The sequence below is a fragment of the Microtus oregoni genome, unplaced genomic scaffold, assembly GCF_018167655.1.
Source record: "Microtus oregoni isolate MIOR12 unplaced genomic scaffold, Mior012 000021F_ref0000039, whole genome shotgun sequence".
NCBI lineage: Eukaryota > Metazoa > Chordata > Mammalia > Rodentia > Cricetidae > Microtus > Microtus oregoni.
In genome coordinates this window covers 10,393,770-10,413,568 of record NW_024543080.1, presented here as the reverse complement: position 1 = coordinate 10,413,568, position 19,799 = coordinate 10,393,770, and the positions used below count along the sequence as shown (strand labels likewise).

The window sequence follows — 19,799 nt, the reverse complement described above, 5'->3', positions numbered from 1 at the left end:
GATTGATAACTAAATTGATAAATCTAGATTGATAAATCTAAGATAAATAGATTGATATTTTCTAATTAAACTTGAGCCACAATCTCCCAGAAAAAATCTGACAGTATAAACCTGGTTAAAGTTTAAAGAAATCCTAGCTTGGAACCTACTATTGCTATTTTCCTAAATGGTCATGTTGACAATTTTTTTTCCTAAAGTTTTATGTTAATAGCTATAGCCAGATATCTGCATTGTTCTCGGCCTTTGTCTGAGAAGCAATTGTTGTAATGGGTACCAATTAATTCAGAGTCATAAAATTTCTCAAACGACTGAGAATGATCAGCTTCATGGCTCCAGGTATACTACCGAAGTATGAGGAAAGAATGTAGGAGCCCAATGATGAGAAGTGCTATTGAGCATTTTTTCTGGACATGCCATGGCCACAGCATTCATAAACTCCAAGAATCTGTCAGCTGCACAGGACTTCCAATAGACTGGGAAGCCAAAATTCCATAATAAATGAGGAAGCGCTTCTAATACTCCAACCAAAATAAAGGTCTATTGAAAGTCATAGATTCTGGGAGGGGATAAATCTCTATTACAGAGGTTGGGTGTACACTGCTATATGGCTCGTGATCCAGCAATGTTATCTCAGGAATGCATGCATTCTTTTATAGATAGCACTAATTGGATTTATTGAGTTATTAAAAATAAAACAAGGGAGCCGGGCGATGGTGGCGTACGTCTTTAATCCCAGCACTCGGGAGGCAGAGGCAGGCAGATCTCTGTGAGTTCGAGACCAGCCTGGTCTACAGAGCTAGTTCCAGGACAGGCTCCAAAGCCACAGAGAAACCCTGTCTCGAAAAAACAAACAAACAAACAAAAAAACCCAAAAAACAAGAGAACATAATGTTGCAATTGGGACATATTGGGAGAAATCCAATGGAAACTGGGAATGTGATCATGGTAGATGAATTTAATATTTCATAAAATCAAGCTAAGAAATTCTGAATGAATAAAAAAATCAACAAAACAAATTGTGAGCTTGTGTGGGACATTTCAGATTTGGAATGCAATATGAGTTAGGTGATGATGGAACTTACAAATATTGTGGTCTTGTCTTGAGTGTGTACATTAGAAGCAAGAGTAAATGAAACTTTTGACAGTTCAAGTCTACTTCAAAATGCTGAAATAGTAGGGACAGTGTCCAGATCAATTGTAACTAAGGGATATGATGGAAATCCTCCCCTGCTGTGATGCACTGGAGCAGGTCCATGTGTCAGTCCTCCCCACTTCAGCTACTCCCTTTTCTTCTTCTTTCCAGATTTAGTAAATCTCTGGCAGCAAAAGAGGCAACACTTTGTGATGACGAACATCACAGTCAGCACACAGGCAAGCAGGAATCCAAGCACGTCCAGAGAGTGGTACTGGTACCAGGTGAGGTCATGCGCTGCCACCCGAAGGTGCTTGGCTCCCTTGTGGCGCATGACATACTCAATCCAGAAGACGGCTCTGTCCAGGGGCTTCACAGGCTGGTCGTGGTGGATTCTTGATAGCCGCATGGCGTTCTCCTTATAGCTAAAGACATCAATATCAAAAGCCAACTAGTTTACTTAAGTTCTTCAAGCTTAAGAAAATTTCTGGAAAGCATCATGAGACTCAGTAAATGCCACAGAGGAGCACTAGCTACAGTGTGGTTTTTACTGGGACATGTTTGGAGGTTTGCCTGGAAGTTTCTATTTTCTGTGAAATTCTTTCCAAAAGTGAAATGGGAAATCATTGTGGGAAGGAAATCTTTCCAACAGAGGAAATGTCCATAGACCCTTCAGGCCCTGTAAATGAGATGGTTTATAGTTGGACACTGATCACACTGATGCTCTTGAGAAGAAACCGTCAAAAATTTTTGAAACCTCAATAAAACACTATTAGTAATTAAAAATGACTACTCTTGAGGATAGATTATACTTTGCACAAGCTGACTTAAGGGCTGGGATGCAGGTCCTTGATAACTTGCTTAGAAATGATTTCCATCATCAAATTATTCTAAACTAACTTCTAATACAGTAAGTCTGTAGGGATATTTTACAGTCTTGATTGACCATAAAAGCTCATTATACAGTGGTTAAATGAGTTTCATTGATGTTGTTGTTTTCAAACTAAGACTAACGATCAGATGACTTCTACTGTCCCTTTGGATAGAATTTATCTCAACTAGTACGAACTTGAATAAAATCACTGTACTCACGAATAGTCATTAATGACTGTCTTCACTGCATGGACCAAATCTGTACTGGACATTGTGAGAATGTCCAGTCTCACACCTGCTCCTCTGGTCTTCATGTGAACAACATTATCAAATTGGTCTCCAAACAAAGGAATGCCTATTACAGGGATTCCGTGGTAAATTGCCTCATGAATGCCATTGGTGCCACCATGAGTTATAAAAGCTCTGGTTTTTGGATGACCTAGCAAGGAGAGAAATAAAAGGCAAACATTAAATATAAATCTGAGAAAGAAAAATGAGAGAGGAAAAAGGCACAGAAAAGGCAATTATTCTCTCAACAACATTATCATACCCCTGGAATGGAAGTGAAGTCCTCTCATGTCTTAGATATGAAGCATCACAAGTCTATGGATGATTATTGAAGGCCAACCACATAGAAGAGTTAGGGTGTGGAAGTCAAATAATTTTTGCAATGGGTAAAAAGAAAGAGCACCTTCCAAGTGGAGTAAACAGCAAGTGTGAGCACAGGAGAGAATGTTCTCCTAAAGAGACAGTGAAGCCACTGCTTTTGATGGTTCCTTCCATGTGGTAGGGTGTTGTTGCTCATACTGATGGGATGAGGCTTTGGACAAGCAACACTTCATCCAATATAAAACTGCCTCATAATGTGGAGTTTTGGGGGAGCTAGTAAATTAAGGGTCACCAATGAAAGAATACCATCTTCACTGGCATTTGAAATTGTGCTACCCTGGAGGAAAGGGCAGATGTAAAGGTTTAGAAATAGGAGGTAAACACACAAACATGAAGAAGTAGCTTCAGTTTATCTGAATGAAAACTACAGAAGAGATAATAATGGATTCTCTCATCTCCAGTGTTAGTGTACATCATATTCACATAAGTTCTTTATTTATTTTTCCATGACTAGATCACAGTTGTCATAAAGACATCAGCGTTGACATACCCCTCTCCTGAGCAGCCATTCCCATGTCTCAGGCATCTCCTGATGCTTACCGAGAAGGTCATTCTGGGGGATCCATTTGTACAGCCGAGTGTTGGAGCCCAAGGTGTCTGGCTTCTTGCCTTCAAATCGCCAAAGAACCTGTTAAGATGAAGCTAGTCTCTTATTACTTTGGTCAAATGTCAAGTTGCTCCTGCTAGTTTTTTTGGAGAGATTAAGAATCAGTGGAGATAAATGCCAGTCCCTAAGGGCCAGGCAGTGAGGATGGATGATGGGAACCATGAAGAACTACTACAGCAAGGATGCAAGTTCTCTTTACTGTCCTGCAGTTAGTCTCATGCTTATCCGAGTTTCAGCCTGGCACCTTAACGTTTAGTCAACAACAGCTTAGGCAAAGTTATGTCCAATAATATCAAGCAGAAGTTAATAAATGTGTCAGGGCTGGAGAGATGGTACAACGGTTAAGAGCGTGCTCTTCCAGAGGACCTAGATTCAATTCCCAAGACCCACATGGTAGCTCAAGAGTATCTCCTGTTACTCCAGTTACAGAGGACCGGACACCCTCACACAAACAAATATGCAGTCCAAGCACCAATGTACACTAAAAAAAAAAAAAAAGAAATGTGTTCTTATGGTTCCAGTTCAATAATATACCAATGTTAATAATATGCACCTTGATTTTTTCCAATATATTTACAGCATTTTTATTTTTGAAATTCAATATAAATCTTTGTCAATGATATTCATGTTAGTTTACTTAGAATCATTTTACTATAGGTATTCTTTTTTAGATTAGATCCTTGTAGCATGACACTGTGTGAGCTTGTGTTTATTTCCAGACCACATGATTATAAGTAATCTAACAATTTGTGGATCCTAAGAATCTATCTTTGCTTACCCACTAAATGAGGGTTAAATATTAAAATATTTTCATAACAATGTGGCATGACCTGGCATTAATCCCCCAACATGGAATCAAGAGCATAATGTCTGTGGGTACTCTAGCAAAGCATCTAGAATAAGATAATCTGAAATATACTTTACAGCTGTCTCTTTTTTATATGTCCTGTATTTTATGAGTTTAATTTTAATTCTTCAACCTTGGTAAGTCATACTCTTTTTAAAGTACTGTCTTTTTCAAGTATTGTCTTATGAGATGCTTATTAGGCCATTACTATCTTATCATGTATCAACTTAACAGGGGCAGAATTGCTAAAATCCCCCCCCCAAATCAAAGATACAAAAAAAGAAGACAAATATCTAAATAATAAAAACAAAATGATATAAAAGATTAATAAGCCAGAGTAGCACCAACTCCATTTTGAAGAGAAGGATTTGTTTTATTCAGGTATAAACTAGAGTGTCTGTATATGTGAGTGCGCATGTGTGGTGGTTTGAATAGTTATGCTTCCCCGTGGATTCATGTGTTTCAATGTTTGACCTATAGGGAGCGGCACTATTTGGAGGTGTGGTCTTGTTAGAGGAATCGTAGCCTTGTTGGAGGAATTGTGTCACTGTGGGGGTAGGCTTCGTGTACTCATATGTTCAACCTGTGCCCAAAGTGTCACACAGTCTCCTTCTGCTACCTGTGAATAAAAATGTAGAAATCTGCTTCTTTTTCAGCATCATGTCTTTCTGCATGCCCCTGGCCATGAGGATAATGAACTAAACCTCTGAAATGGCAAGGAAGCCCCAACTAAATATTTGAAATTTTATATTATATATAACTGTAAGTATTGCTGTGGTCATGGTGTCTCCTCATAGCAATAAAAGCCCTATGAAAGTGTGTATGTACATATGCATGGAAATATGTGTGGCTGTCATGACAGGCTGGATAAGGGCATTGAATCTCAAGGAGATACAATTATAGGCAGTTTTGAGGTGATAAATATGGCGTCTCAAAATAAGTTCATGTCCTCTGGGAGAGCAATGCTCAAGGATGAGGCACTTCTCCAGTCCTACAACTGCAAATTTTGAGTGCTTCCTTGTTGTTACAGGGCCAGTGCACTTACTGGTTATAATTTAAGTGTTGTATAGTTATACGTTAGTGTGTGTATAATCTTCAGATATCCTCCAGGAAAATGGAGGAAGTAACAAGCCACAGTTTTGTGCATATACTACTTTCCTACCATCAAGTTTGCAAACACTTGTTAAATGTTTTTCTTTTTAAACACAATGTTAATAACAACGTTATTATTCAAAACAACCACCCAATATTTGGCATCCCCCCCACCGTAATTCCATGTCACAAGTGACCTCAGGGACGAGCTAGATCTAGCATGACAGCTTCAATTTCACAGGAGGTTTCTACAGTCACACCTGAACAGGATGTGACCATGTCAGTGAGGATGCCACACTGAGGCACTGTATCTCACCTTCTGTGGAATCTGGGCAAGGCCTGCTGCAATCACATTGGCCCTTTCTTCTGTTAGGGTACCCACCATGGACCCCAGGGAAAACACTACCACACCATGTTCTCCGGAAGACTGGATGAAGTCTTCTATTTCCTGTTGATGAAATATCAGCCCATTGCAAACAGCAGCAACACCAAGGTGATATCAACCTGCATAAAATTGATACCAGCATTGGCAGGAAGAAACTGAGCAGCATTAGAAACTGTCAGAATAGTGGGAGCTTTAAAACTATTCATATCCACATATAAGATGTAAGTTTTAGTAGTGTGAAGTTACAGCTCTTTCTTTGTGTTACACATATTCACACTCATACAAACAGTTCTGGAACATTTTCATCTTGAAAGGCAAGATTACTTGATACTAAATTCAAACTTTTTCTCCTTCTCCAGTCCCTTGGCCACCAAATATCTGCTTTTTTGTTTCTATTATTTGGACCAGTTTAGGGAGTTCTCATAAGGTCTTATATCTGTCTTGCTCATCAGCTAGTTTACTAAGTGTACTGACACTAAGTTCATACCGTGTATCTCTGTATCCTAGTTTTTTAAGTTTTAATGATTTTTTGTATTTGAAAAATACAAATTCAAAAAATATTTTATGTAATTTTTACTAACCATTCCAGTGATCCCCACATAACTTCTCTATGTAATAATTACTGTTCTATTGCGAGGACACACCAGGATTAAGGCGATTTCTAAAAGAAAGCATTTAATTGGGGGCTTGCATAAAGTTTCAGATAGTTTTTCTATGACAATCATAATGGAGAACACCATGGCAGGCAGGCAGGCACAGCACAGCACTAGAATTTTAACCCACAACTAAACCTGTATCATAAGTGGCAGACAGATAGAAAGAGGCTAAGCATAGCTTGTGCTTTTGAAATCTCAAAGCCTACCTCCAGTGGCACATTTTATCCAACTAAGCCACACTTTCTAATCCTTCCTTAACAATTCACCAATTGAGAACCAAAAATTAAAGAATATGAGTTTATGGGGTCAATCTTATTCAAACCACCATGTACTCTTCCCTTTAGGAATAGTGCTGCTATGAGCATCCCTGCATTATTCTCATAAAGGTCCTTCATTCAGTTCTTTTACATATATACTCAGTAGTGGAATTCATGGACCACAAATCTATTTCTAATTTCATTAAGACTGTCCATTCTGTTTTCATCTGAGCTCTTTCTATCAGATGTTAGTTTTATTGGAAAAAAATTTACTATATGCTGTTATTTTCTTACTGTATACATTGCTTTCACTTGTGTGATTGATCATGAAAGGAAATAGAGCCATTGTTACCTGTTTTTCTTTGTTCACACTCTATCTACTTTCTCTCTAATTGCTTTGTATACATCTCATCTTCTGGAACTCTCTCTGTATTTAGTATTTGTGTGTTTTCTACACTCATAAAAAAGTATTTTTAAAACAAAATCTTTCTGAATTAATTTAATCCAACCGATAGTCACACTCTTGTTATGGTGTTATACAGGTGTTTCTACAGACAGCTTTCTTTACCTAAATTCCTATAACTCTCTGAGTTTGATGAGCATTCTGAAGGAATAAAAAATAATCATCCTTTTGTTGCTACTATAAATAAATTTCCTAGTATAGTTGAAGTTTTATTTTTATTTTTTATTCTATTCTTTCAGAATGATAAGTCCCACTTCACATCCATTTCATCAAAAAAAGCATACATATCTATATTACCTTTCCCAACTCTGTACTATGTTAGTCCAAAATAGAAACACATGTTTGTCAAAATAATATGCCTCTGTATTTCTTTTCTTCACTATGTTTTAATCTCTGAAAACTGGAAAGATGAACCATCTAGGTGTGTTTCTCTATCAGATAACATAATAAATGCACTATGTTGGCAAAAAAAAATCATCCTTGCTGACAATTCAAGGAAAACAGAAGCAAACAAATAGGACAAAATTTACCTTTGGCAGAGGCTTGGCAGGTCGGCAGTGGAGTCCTCCAACATAATCAAAGTTTGGTAAGACAGGGTGAGGAAATTCCAAATCCCAGTAGGTTCGAATGAGCCATATATCTGCCTTCCCCATCATCTCAGAGAGTGTTGTGGGTCTTCCTGAAGAGGAATCAGAACATCTCTGCATCCTCTTTTCAAAGTGGTTAAGGCTTCCCATGGGGAGTCAACAAAGTCTAGCCCATTGTTTTGAGGCAGGACCAAGGCCATCTTCCTATATGTAGACCAAGCAAGGTATCCCTCCAGAGAGAATTGGTTTAAAAAAAAAAAAACCAGAACAAGAAGTAGGGATAAATCCTGCTTTCACTGCCAGTGACCCCACAGTCTGCCCCAGCCATACAACTGTCACCCACATAAAGAGGGCCTAGTTTGGTCCAGTACTTCCTTGATGTCAGGCCAAAGCTGGAAGACTTTCATTAGCTTAGGTAAGCTGTTTCAGTGGTTATCATCATTATGGTGTTGATCTCTTTGCTCATATTCTCACTCCTCTCACTCTTCGACTGGACTTTGGGAGTTGAGCTCAATTGGAAACCACTCTTAACTGTGATTTATATATCCAGTGAGATTCTAATGAAGAACACTAATGTTTTTCTTTGAGAGCAGTTGTTAGTAGGAGATAGCTTTACGGTTAGGGATGGGAGCTCAAACCAATTTCCCTCTCTCCACACTGAGATTCTGTGTCTTGAACCTAAGCCCTGTGCATGCTGCCACAGTGTCTGTAACTTCATATTTACAAACTTCCTGTTGTGTCTCAGACACTGTTCCTTGATGTCTCTCAGTCCTATAATACTTAGGACTGAGTGTTCCAAAGTCCTTTACTCTCTGCACAGTATTTTGTTTTGGGTCTCTGTATTAGTTTTCATCCACTACAAGAGAATGCTTTCCTGATGATGAGCGAGCAAGACATTGATCTTTGGGTATAGCAAAATGTTATTAGGAGTCATTTTATTCCTGTGTTCCTTTAGCAGAACTGTAGTACTTAATTTTTCCCTGGGCCCCATGGCCTATCTAGTTTTAGGTTTTTGATTAGCCGAGCACTGTCAGGTATGGAAGTGGCTGTAAATGCAATCAGAGTGGTTAATTGCTACTACATGTGTGCCACTGTTGCTCCAGTGTATCACATAGGCAGGTCACCTCTCTAGGTTTAAGACTGCATAGCTGAGTTGGTGGTTATATTTCTCCTCTGATAGGTTCTAAAGTACCTTTAAATACCAGTCAGTAGGGTGAAGGCTCTAAGTAGGCCCTCACTCAACTTCTCCATTTTCAGGAAGTTAAATGAGTGTGGTCTTCAGCAATAGGGGCTTACCATTGTTTCTTCGGGAGCAGTCAATTGCCTTGACAATAGTCCGAGTTTTGGGAGGTTACATTGGGCCCTTTGGTCAACAAGTCAATTAGATAATTAGATGTACTCTGTTCATGGCAAAAGAAGCATCTCTTTGGCCGGGCGGTGGTGGCGCACGCCTGTAATCCCAGCACTTGGGAGGCAGAGGCAGGCGGATCTCTGTGAGTTCGAGGCCAACCTGATCTACAAAGGGAGTTCCAGGACAGGCTCCAAAGCTACAGAAAAACCCTGTCTCGAAAAACCAAAAAAAAAAAAAAGAAGCATCTCTTTGTTCTAAAAGATGCATAGTCTCCTTAATCATTTGGTAATTCCACTTAGATTTATTTCATAGTAGAAATCAAAACTTCTATAATAGAAGGTTTCCATACAACCAGTCAAATGAACCCTTGGATTTGTTTCTCCCTGTATTCTATCACTTACTTCCCTCTTTCCACAACCTCTTCCTCATTCAGTTCTGCTTCAGTCTTCCGACTGACTCTCCACAACTATATATTGTATTTCCTCTTCCTTCGGAGATCTGCTCTTCCCCCAACCCCTTACTCTATACCAAACCTCTGTAGTTTTACATATTGTGGCATGTCTACATGTAGCCTATTTAAAAGCAAACAATATAGTATTTTTCTTTTTTGGGGACTGGGTTACCTCTCTCAACATGACTTTCTAGCTCTATCTATTTATTTATGAATTTCATAATTTAGTTTTTCTTTTTCAAGGCTGGATAATATTCCATTATGTAACTACACCACAATTTTATTATCTAATCATCTGTTGATAGGGAGTTTTCAATTTCTGGCTATTATGATTAGAGTAACAATACCATGGATGAGCCAATGTTTCTCTGGTAGGTTATAGAATCCTTTCAATACATGCCCAAAATGAGTATATTTGAATCTTAAGGTATTGCTTTCCATCTTCCTGAGGAACTCCCATAGTTGCTGTAAAATTTGCATTCCTACTAGCAGTGGGATGAGTGCTCCCCCCTCCCACATTCTTGCCAGCATGAACTGTCATTTTTTTGTTGATCTTGGCCATTCTGACTGGTTCTAGATGAAATCTTAAAGTAGTTTTAATTTCCCTTTCCCAGAAGACTACAGATATTGAATGCTTAAGAGAGTTTTTATTTAGTTCTGTACCTCATTTTAAATGCTTTTATCTTTCTTTCATCTTCTTTTTTGGTGGGCCTATAAATATATTTGCATATACCTATGTATCTTTATCATTTATCTCTCTATCTATCTCTATTTGTCTACATCCATGTGTATAATGTTTCATACACGTTTGTAGTATCTTTCTAATACTGCAATATATATCTTTCTCATACTTATGCTTAGAGATAAAGTCACTCTGCAAGCAACTTTGCAGAAGATACCACTTTTGTACCATAACCTTGGGAATTTATAACTACCAAAATATCTAAATATGCTATTAAAGTATAATGAGTGCCATTGTCTGAGGCAGGGCAATAGCACAAGCAAGCACATGCAAACTCACAATGAATAAGCAAATTTGGCCCAAACAACCTCTTAGAGGATCAAAAGCATGGTAACTAATTACTCGTACTTCTAGCCAATCACAACACTTCAACAGTTGACTGACAGTTTCAAAAGAACCAACCAAAAATGTTCCTGTGACAGCTTAATTTCCCTAACCACATAAAACCCACTGACCTTTCTACAATCAAGAGCTTCTTCTTCTGTATTGGAATCTCTCAGAGCCTGTGCCATTGCCTCTCCGTCTTCTCACCCCCTTGCCCCTGGAAAACAGGGATCACATAACAGGCAGCAGCAACAAGCCCATAACAACTACAACTGGAACCCAACATGGATGGCCCTCTTTTTTTTCTCCTTGCTTTTTGGGTCCTCATTACCCTCCTTTGGCCATTTTTCTTCCTTGTTTGCTGCCTCCACTGCTGTCCCTGTCCCTATTCTGCTGGCATCTTGAGTTTGTGCCCTTCATCCGTTTTTAGTGAGTTGACCCCTATTTTCATTTTCTAAGCCCTTGGTGAGTTGGCGCTTTCTTTTCTATCCCTACATTTTCTTTTCTTTCCCCTGGTTGTTTTCTTGGCTAGCAACTTTCCATCTAACTCAGTCCGTCTAGGTACCTCCACCAAAGGACTGACCACCCAGGAGGTAGAACCAATAAAGTACCCTCCCACTTGTCCTTTTCTCCCAGAGTATACGGCCATGGCCATGGCCTAGCCAACCGTGCAAGTTCCTCACTATAAGCAGCACACTTGGTCCGTGGACACTACTTTCCCTTTCCGTTGTAAACTCCCTTGGGGCCTGAGAGCAACTAATGACTTTTGCCTGGGATCACTCTCTAGGGTTGTCTGAAGCCTCTCTTGCTTTATAGGGAGTCCCAACCGCTCTTTGGAGTGTGAACTGTTGGACTTCTCCTAGTCCCTCTTCTCAACTAATCCGGTTACGTGACCACCAGTTAGGGGCCACCAGGGCAGTGACCAGTCTCTTAATTCACGAGAAGGCTTTGCTGTTGGACTGTGGTTAAATCCCCTTGCCCTTCCGGGATTGGGGATGTTCTCCTCAGATGGCAGCTGCTTCCACTAGCTTGACACTGGAGCTGACGAGGACTGAGATACAGTTGTTGCCACTCACCCCGTGTCTTCTGCCTGCTTTCTTCTTTGCTGCCCATACTTACTGGCTCGTCCTGGGGCCCATCGTGAATGGTGCCCCTTCCCTGGAGGATGGGGCTTTCCCTTCTCTGCCAGTGCTGCCACCACCCACTCCACGAAGTTGGTAAGAGTTGTGTGAGTTCCATGCGAGGGCTGCTGCCCTGGATCTTGCCCGCCGTTTTCGCCTCTACCTGGCCTCCCACCCACAATATGCAGAGCCCGGAGCAGAAGCTGCCTTTTCTTGTCATTTTGGTGAGCTATTCCTGCAACACTTCTAAGCTGAGGTGGCCCGGGCCTTGGGCTCACTCTCCCCAACTGTCTTGGCCTCATTGAGCCCTGGTGTGGAGATTGTACCACCACATGACTTGTCCCTTGACAGCTGCAGGGTGGATGGGCCCCTGGCTGTGTTGGGCCCACCTCTATCTTCTGAGGACCTAGTTGGCCTCCTTCCTTCCTCAGTCTCTTCCTCCTCTACCATCTCCTCAAAGCTAAAGCTTGAGAAACACTTTTCCCTTCTTTCCATGGGTTGCTCAGTCAAAGATTCTGTTTGGGGCACTCTGCAGTAGCAAGAGACCATTGACACTTCCTCCTCAGCTGGGCCTCTGGAGATCACATCAGGCCCACCAGTACTAGGTAGAAACAGCAATTCCAACTCCTGCTGGGACAGCTGGTAGGGGACTGGCTAGTGATGTCATATCCTCTGGGGAGAGATGGTCTCACTGCTTTGAGATGCTGAGACTGAGTCGTGGAGGGGGAACCTTGAAAGACAGAGCTGCTCAGTTTTGTGGAGGATAAAGAAGGTTAGCCCAGCAGGAGTGGGTCGTGGAGGAGGGTTGGCTAGGCTGACCTCAGGGGGAGGAGGGAAGCCTCAGTGGCAGAAGTGTTGCCCACTGCTCCAAAGTGAAGGAGAAGGAGGAGGAGGAAGTTGCTTGGAGTGCCTTGTACCATGCAGAGCATCCCAGCCCAGTCTCAGCATTCCCTGTTCTACTATCATTGATGTCTGTGCAGCCACAGCTGAGAGATGCCTGAGAGGGAGAGCATGTTTTTTGGTTAAGGTAGAAGGTCCTTCAGAGTATATTTTGGCCACAACTGATGCACTTCATATGAAGACCTGGTGTTTGACATCCAGGAGTACCTAAGCCGTGGACTCTGCCCTGCTATCAGCCCCCTCCCATGACACTTCCTCTGGCTCCTGGGACGCCTTCCTCACAAAGGATAACACAGACAGCCTGGAGTTGCCCTGTCTGAATCATTCAGAGAATCTGCCCTGCCAGGATCTGCTGCTGGGACCCAGTGAGAGTAAAATGAGCACCTGTCGCAGGGTGCTTCTGGGGACCTCTCTGGCTGACTGTCAGTGCTCTTCTCTCCTAATTCTGCCACCATTGCTGCCTCCTACTTTGACTCAATGGAACTGCTTCCTACGGAATTGCCCCCTTGCATTCCCATTGAGGAGGGACCACCAGCAGGGACAGTTCATCCCCTCTCAACCACCTACTTTCCCCTGGATACTCCAGAAACAGCCACAGGGTCGTTCCAGGGGGTGTCAAAGAGTGCGGAGGGGGATCAGCCCCTCTCAGGATATCCTTGTTTCCAAGGCCTGCTTTCTCGACTCAAGGCTACCCATTTAGTGCTGGAAGGAGGCATTGATCCCCTGGTGTCTTCCTAGTATGTCACAGTGAGATAAGACATGGTGAATATGTGCTCAATTTCAACTTCCAGGGTGAGGCCAAATACCTGCGTTTGTCACTGAATGAGGAGAGTCAGTGCCGGGTGGGTCCAACATCTGTGGTTCCAGTCCATTTTCAATATCCTTGAGCACTTCCCGGTGCATCCCATCCCTGTGGAGTCTGGAGGCTGCAGTGATGCTGCCCTTGTCAGCGATTGTGCAGTGGCAGCAGGGCTGGGAACAGGCTGGGAGTCATGCAGGGGTGTGCGAGGGCGACCGATGCTACCCCGATTCTCTTTATTTTGAGCAAGTACTCAGACAATGGACCATGTCGCTCTAAACACATTACGATGGGTACACTATGTTGAAGGCAGGCCTTGACCCCTCAGCTTTCCTCCATTTGCACCCTGCTTATGATGATGCAGCAGAGACCCAAGCCTGTACAAATCTGCAATTTGGACTTAATATTACCCTTGGACATGCTTACTGGCTGGGGGCAATATACTGATTCTCAGAATCCATGATTGGTCCACAGGCCTATTTCCAACAAGTGTCCAACCTAGCCTTACAGGCCCTCAAACGTTGTATGCCCCAGGACAGTGTAGGCTATTTCTGAAATCTTATCCAGCAGGCTGTGGAACTATTTCCTGAATTTTTGACCCATGTCAACAATGCTGTTAAAAAGCTCATCCCATCTGGCCCTACCAAGGATATTCTTATACAGCCAACCTCAACACTGTCACCTCTAATTGTACCTGTTAGAAATGAAAACAATCATAAGTGGGTCTTGGCCGTCCATGATATTGACACACAGACAAGCCCATTTCCACCTTTATGGCTTCCACCAATGCCTTGGTCAATGCTAAACTTGACAAGGATGATAATTTCGCCCTGCCAGACCATATTTGTTGGGGATGTGGACAGTCTGGCCACTTACATAGGGATTGTCCCAAGGCTAGTCCAAAGACCTAATGCCCTAAATGTCAAAAGGATTATCATTGGGCACAAAACTCTAGAAGTTCCCAGTGGGTCCTGACATGAGCGATAAACTAGACAAGGGCTTCACACTTCTGGTGCATGAAGGTAAGTGGCATGCAACCAGGATAGTTATTGGCGGTCCTTAAGGTATTGGAAATGACCGAATCAGAATCTGTAAATATTTTCTCAGACAGATAGCCACTATGCCATACAAGCATGCAAAATACTATCTTTGCACAAAATTAAAGTCCCAAAAGGATTCCATCTCCCAAACTATGCAAACTATTCAAGACTTATTACAATCCAGAGTACACACCTGGTACAAATCTCATATCAGATTGCATATGGGACTGGCAGGAATGCTAGCAACAGGCAACCATAGAGTAGACTGCCTAACTATGATTATGACAGTGCCCTTGCCTTTGCTGGAACAGTCTAGGAACCTCCATCAGCAATTTCATTTATCCCCTCAAAATTTGCTCAAGTTCTACCTGGTTTACTATTTCCCAGCTGTAAACATTTAATCAGAACCTATGCAACTTAATTAACACGAGCCGAGCCACTGGATTTGTCTACCACATTCTTTGACCAATTGTGGGATCACATAAAATCCATGCTAGACCCCTCTAAACTTGTTGCATGGTGCCTTATGGGAGGGATGGTAGTGACACTAATATTTCTGCTTAAGTATCTTCTACAACTCAGATCCTGATAACAGCAGGTGAACAAGGCAACGCTCCAGGTGTTAATGGCTATGGAGCATGCTGGACCGAAACCTCCAAGGGAGGTGGTCCATGGTTGGCTAACACAAATGCAGGAGGCTATTTAAAGCCCTAGTACTCTGAAAAGTCTCCCCTTGCTTCTGACTTCTTGGGACCTTCTGGGGACCCAACCCTTTGAGGATTTATAGTCAAAGTCAGGTAAGAGCCTGTCCAGCAGGCCAGCCTATGATAGGCACATCCCCAAATGCTGGAGGGGTCACTGAGCTGGGGTTATAAAATTCCATAACTCCCACTAGATTGCCTAATAAGAATAAAATAAAAAGAGTGAGATGAGGCAAGGCAATAGCACAAGCACAGGCAAGCACATGCAAACTCACAATGAATAAGCAAAAATGGTCAAAACAACCCGTTAGCAGACCAACAGCATAGTATCTAAACACACACACACACACACACACACACACACACTTAGTCAATCACAACATCTAGCAGAGACTGCCAGTTTCAAAAGGACCAACCAAAAACGTTCCTGTTCTACCTTAATTTCCCTAAACCTCCAAAACCTCTGTCTTTTTTTTTTTTTCCCAATAAAAAGCTCTGTATTGGAATATCCCAGAGTGTGTTTTTGCCTCCATGTCTTCTCACCTCCTTCTTCCCCCGGGGAAACAGGGATCACACAATAGGCAGCAACAACTACAATTGTCTATGAATCCTGTTTGTCATACTCAGGGAAACACTTTTCTTGAAAGTCTCCATCTAGTTTTCCCTGGTTGGTGCTGAAACCCTGATGAGTGAACCTCTCAGGGAACTGAGAATTTTATGTTGTTTTGCTTTGTTTTGAGATATTCTGATAGAGCTTGGGGTGGTCCCTGTGTCACTAGATAGCCAAAGTTGACCTTGAATTCCAGATCCTCTTTCTCCAAGTCTGAACTGCTGCGGTTATGGGTGTGAACTGGCACTCACCCAGTGTGAACTTTTTGTGGGGATTTAGTTTCAGGATTTCATTTTGAGACACAGTCTCACTGTATCACCCTGGCTGACCTCCGAGAAAATTTTCTTTTATGCCTGAGTTCCTTGTCCTCATATTGTGCTTCATGATTGACTGTGTAATAATTAGGTGTATGTAAGTTTGTTTGCAGATAATAAGGGTAAACAAGTCACAAAATATGGAAAGAGAGTTGTTTGTTCATTAGGTATATTTTCAAACACTGAAACTAGTAATCATTATTTCTGCACTTCAATGTCATACATTTTAAATACAATTTCAATCATCCTAATAAATAAACATAGATTCTCAATAAATGCTGAATTCACATGTTTTATGTGCTTGGTACATAGACAGTGTATTCACAGCTGTGCAGGAATTTAGTAGGTGAAATGAGAAAATGTTTCAAAGTATAAATGAGAAAACTAATTTATATAAATAAAAAATTTCTCGATGCTATCTAGATATCCATCTAGAAATATGTATTAGTCCTAAGCATAAATATATAAATCATGAAGACACTGAGTTTGTTTAAAGCTACTGTTTGGGGGGCTAGTGAAATGGATTAGAAGTAAAAGAGTTTACCAAGCAAGTGTTATGACTTGAGTTCACTCCCCATACAAGTTGGAACACCTGAATTCATCCTGAGAATCTACATGAAGGTAGAGATAAAAACTCTTCAAAGTTTAATCTGACCTCTTCATATGCCACACAGAGCATAAGTTCCAACCCAGAATTATAATAATGGCAGCAATATAATAATGCTATTGATGATGCCACAACCGAGGTAAAGCTACTTTTTAAAAGCATGAACTGAAATGGCTTGCACATATGTTAATTAGGGAAATTTTTAAAGTTTTGTTTTGTGGGTCTATGCCTTTCTGAACTGTCCTGTTCATGTCATAGAAAAGGTTTTGTAGTTGACATTGGGACATAAGCTTTTCTACAACGCTTTGAATTTGGCAGATAATTTCACAGACTTTTCACCATTTTACTTAGGAGAGATAAATCTTCCTGCTGCCAATCCTGTTGATTCATGTTCATATTCAATGACACAGCAAATTGAGAATGCAACAATCCCAATTAAATAGGTACTCACCTAATACTTCACTGTAAAACCGATTCCACTTCTTCTCATTAAATGTTTGGAACCAAAAATCAAAATAAAATACATAGATTAGATTTTGCACCCTCTCCGTGAATGTCAATCGATCACTCAATTGTGACATAGCAGGAGGCACGTAGGAAGGAGGCAGTGGCAGTCCTCCACTGTACTTTTCATATGTGGAGCCAGGGAAGAATCGCAGACTGTACACAAGTGGTATCTTGAGAATCTCAGCCAGCAGGTCACCGCAGGGTATGAAGGGATCTGATACTATGACATCAAAGCTTGAATTTTGTAGTTTTGTCATGAGATCCTTGTTAAAAACTACATCTTTGCAGAGACTTTCAAAATAGTCTGAATATAACCAAACCACGTCTTGCAACATTAAAAAGTATCTCCAAAATGATTTCTTTGACATCTCATAAATTTGTTTCCTAATTGACTCCATGAAAAGTTCCTTTACATCAGCCGTGGAATATGATGAAGGATATGTTTCAAATTCAATAGCAGATGTGTTATCAACCTCATAAGAAAGGGAAGATGAGGGTCTCAGAACAGTCACTTCATGACCCTTCTTCACAAGCTCATCTAGAATTATCCTTAAATTGAGCCAATGGCTGTATTCCATCGGCCACACCAGCACCTTCCCAGCACTGCCAGATCCAAAGAAGCCACTCAGCTGTAGGAGGAGTAGGGCTGCTGTCATTTTCACAGACATCTTGGTTAAATTCAGAGTTTCGTTTCAAATGGTGGTGGCTCAGCTCTTGGAGTGAAAGAAAGGGCAATGGTCAGGTAGTTAAAGTATAACTTGTACCTACTAAAGCAAATACACATGGAATAGTCACAACCCCAGGATGTCAAGTGCAAAAACCAGGAGGCAGATGTGCACATCTGAAATGACTCCTAGTTCTCAATGACCTTGAATATATAATGTACTTAGAGAACAGTGGAAAGCAAGATCTCTCTGTGCTTCTAATGTAGCTTCCTTAATGACAACTTGAAGTAAAGACTAACTGTTGATTCACATTTTTAAAATATCACAGTTCAGTGTGTCTTTGTAAGAAGTTAGCAGCATGGATCATTTATCACACTATTTAATGGTTTTATATTTTGGAATCAGTGGTTCATAGTATAACCTTACAATTATAAATACTGCAATTATTTTTATCTTAGATAAAATATCCCTGTTCTTTTTGCCTTTCCATTGGTTTCAGTTCTGCCCAGCCAGGAATCTGTTTTCTTGCAACTAGTCATGCTGGCAGGAGTGAATATACTCTAATGAGACAATTCTCCTTCCCTCCTTGGTATCAGACTATTAAAAGAATGGACGCTAAGAAATTAGAATTTTCCTGGAGACCTTCTGCTGGGAGAGGAAATGACTGATGCCTTGGGGACACAGGAGGAATCTGTCCTCAAAAACCCTTTGCAAAATATACCTGAAGAGATTAGGTGCTAAAATAATGTTGGACAAGAGACCAAAGCATGTCTGAACTACTGGCTAGCTATGCATATATCTTGTCAGAATCGCAAAGGTGAAGTTGGGTAAGGCTCTCTGTCTCTCTTCCTAAAGTGATCACAATAAAAAAATCTGTTTTTCTGCATTCTACAATTGTTTGGTTACTTTGATTGGCTTATTTATGTGTGTGTGTGTGTGTGTGTGTAACAAGTTTGTTGGGGAGCACATGTTATAGGAGACAGAAAAGTTTCTTTTTTTTTTTGAAAAGTTTCTTTTATGTAATGTTAAATCTGTTTTGTAACAGAAAGTTCACACTTACTCCTTCCTAATTTGATTGACAATAGTTTTGTTCCCAAATTTTGACTATTATTTTTTCTTAATATTCATGAGCCATATTTTTGTCATGTTCTATATTTTGATCTCAACCCTTTTCTGAATCCATGTATCTTTTGCAGACATCACCATGAATATAATTCCTTATTTTTATTATTTCCTCATTGAAGCAAAATATTATTAGAAAAAGATACTGGGGGAAGGAATGTGTGGAAGCACCATCACACTCTTGGGCCGAAATGAATTTATCCTGACCTGTCCTTTCTGGGAGCCGCAAATTAGGTTGCTCCTGAGTAGGCAGATTAGGTAGAGAGAGAGATATAAGGTAGAACTTGTGGCCAGTCCTGGTGTGGGTATGATAGTTGGATTCAGCAGGGAGCTGGGCTGGTAGGAAGTTTGGGCAGAAACATCTTGCAGGACCTTGCTTGAGTTTAACAGGCTCGAGGCGGGGACCCCGGAAATGGGGATCCACCCTGTCTGTTGCTATGCCCCCATCCCAGTTCTCTGTAAGAGGTTTGTGTGGATCTGTTCTTACTTTTCTTTGATATGTAACTACACGATGGAAATGCTCAGGATCTTTAAAGTCTGCAGAAGTGGCAGGCTGTTTCATCTATAAAATATAAAATGTTTAATATTTTAAGAAATATGAAAAACATATTGCTTTTAGCCAGTATTAATTGTAATCATTCACCTAAAAATAGAATGTAACCACTTCATAATTTTTATATTGCTTGAAAGATTCTGCTGTGGCATATAAGCTCTAAGGGAAAAATAAAAAAGACAGAATGAAAATACGAAGAAAGATGCAGATAGAAGTCAAGATGTAGAAGGAAGACATCAGAAAGGAGAGAAGGTAGTCAGTCATCAGGAAAGGGAAAGAAAGAAAACAGAGTAGATAAACAGAATGAAAAAAGAATAGAGTTGAACAAGCAACAGAAAGAATTTTTAAAAAGTAGCTTTTATCCCTCCGAAAAGAAGTCTGTCGGTTTTGAATCTGCATCTCACTTCTAGTCTTTCTGACCTGC

General features: G+C 40.8%; 1 protein-coding gene and 1 pseudogene across 2 annotated transcripts; one reads left to right on the top strand and one right to left on the bottom strand.

The window, feature by feature from the left end:
* Positions 1–801: 801 nt before the first annotated feature.
* LOC121460706 (UDP-glucuronosyltransferase 2B31-like) lies at positions 802–17,718 on the bottom strand. 2 transcript variants are annotated; one of them, XM_041671156.1, is made up of 6 exons: positions 16,980–17,718; positions 7,512–7,660; positions 5,537–5,668; positions 3,215–3,302; positions 2,225–2,444; positions 802–1,557 (listed from the first exon to the last, which is right to left on the bottom strand). In XM_041671156.1, the coding sequence occupies exons 1-6, from the start codon at positions 17,701–17,703 to the stop codon at positions 1,278–1,280; spliced, it is 1,593 nt and encodes a 530-aa protein (XP_041527090.1). In that variant the 5' UTR covers positions 17,704–17,718; the 3' UTR covers positions 802–1,277. The 2 variants fall into 2 exon arrangements, with proteins under 2 accessions (XP_041527090.1, XP_041527091.1); XM_041671157.1 differs by lacking the exon at positions 802–1,557 and adding an exon at positions 1,702–1,811.
* Positions 11,445–14,860, top strand: LOC121460646 (annotated as a pseudogene).
* Positions 17,719–19,799: the final 2,081 nt, after the last annotated feature.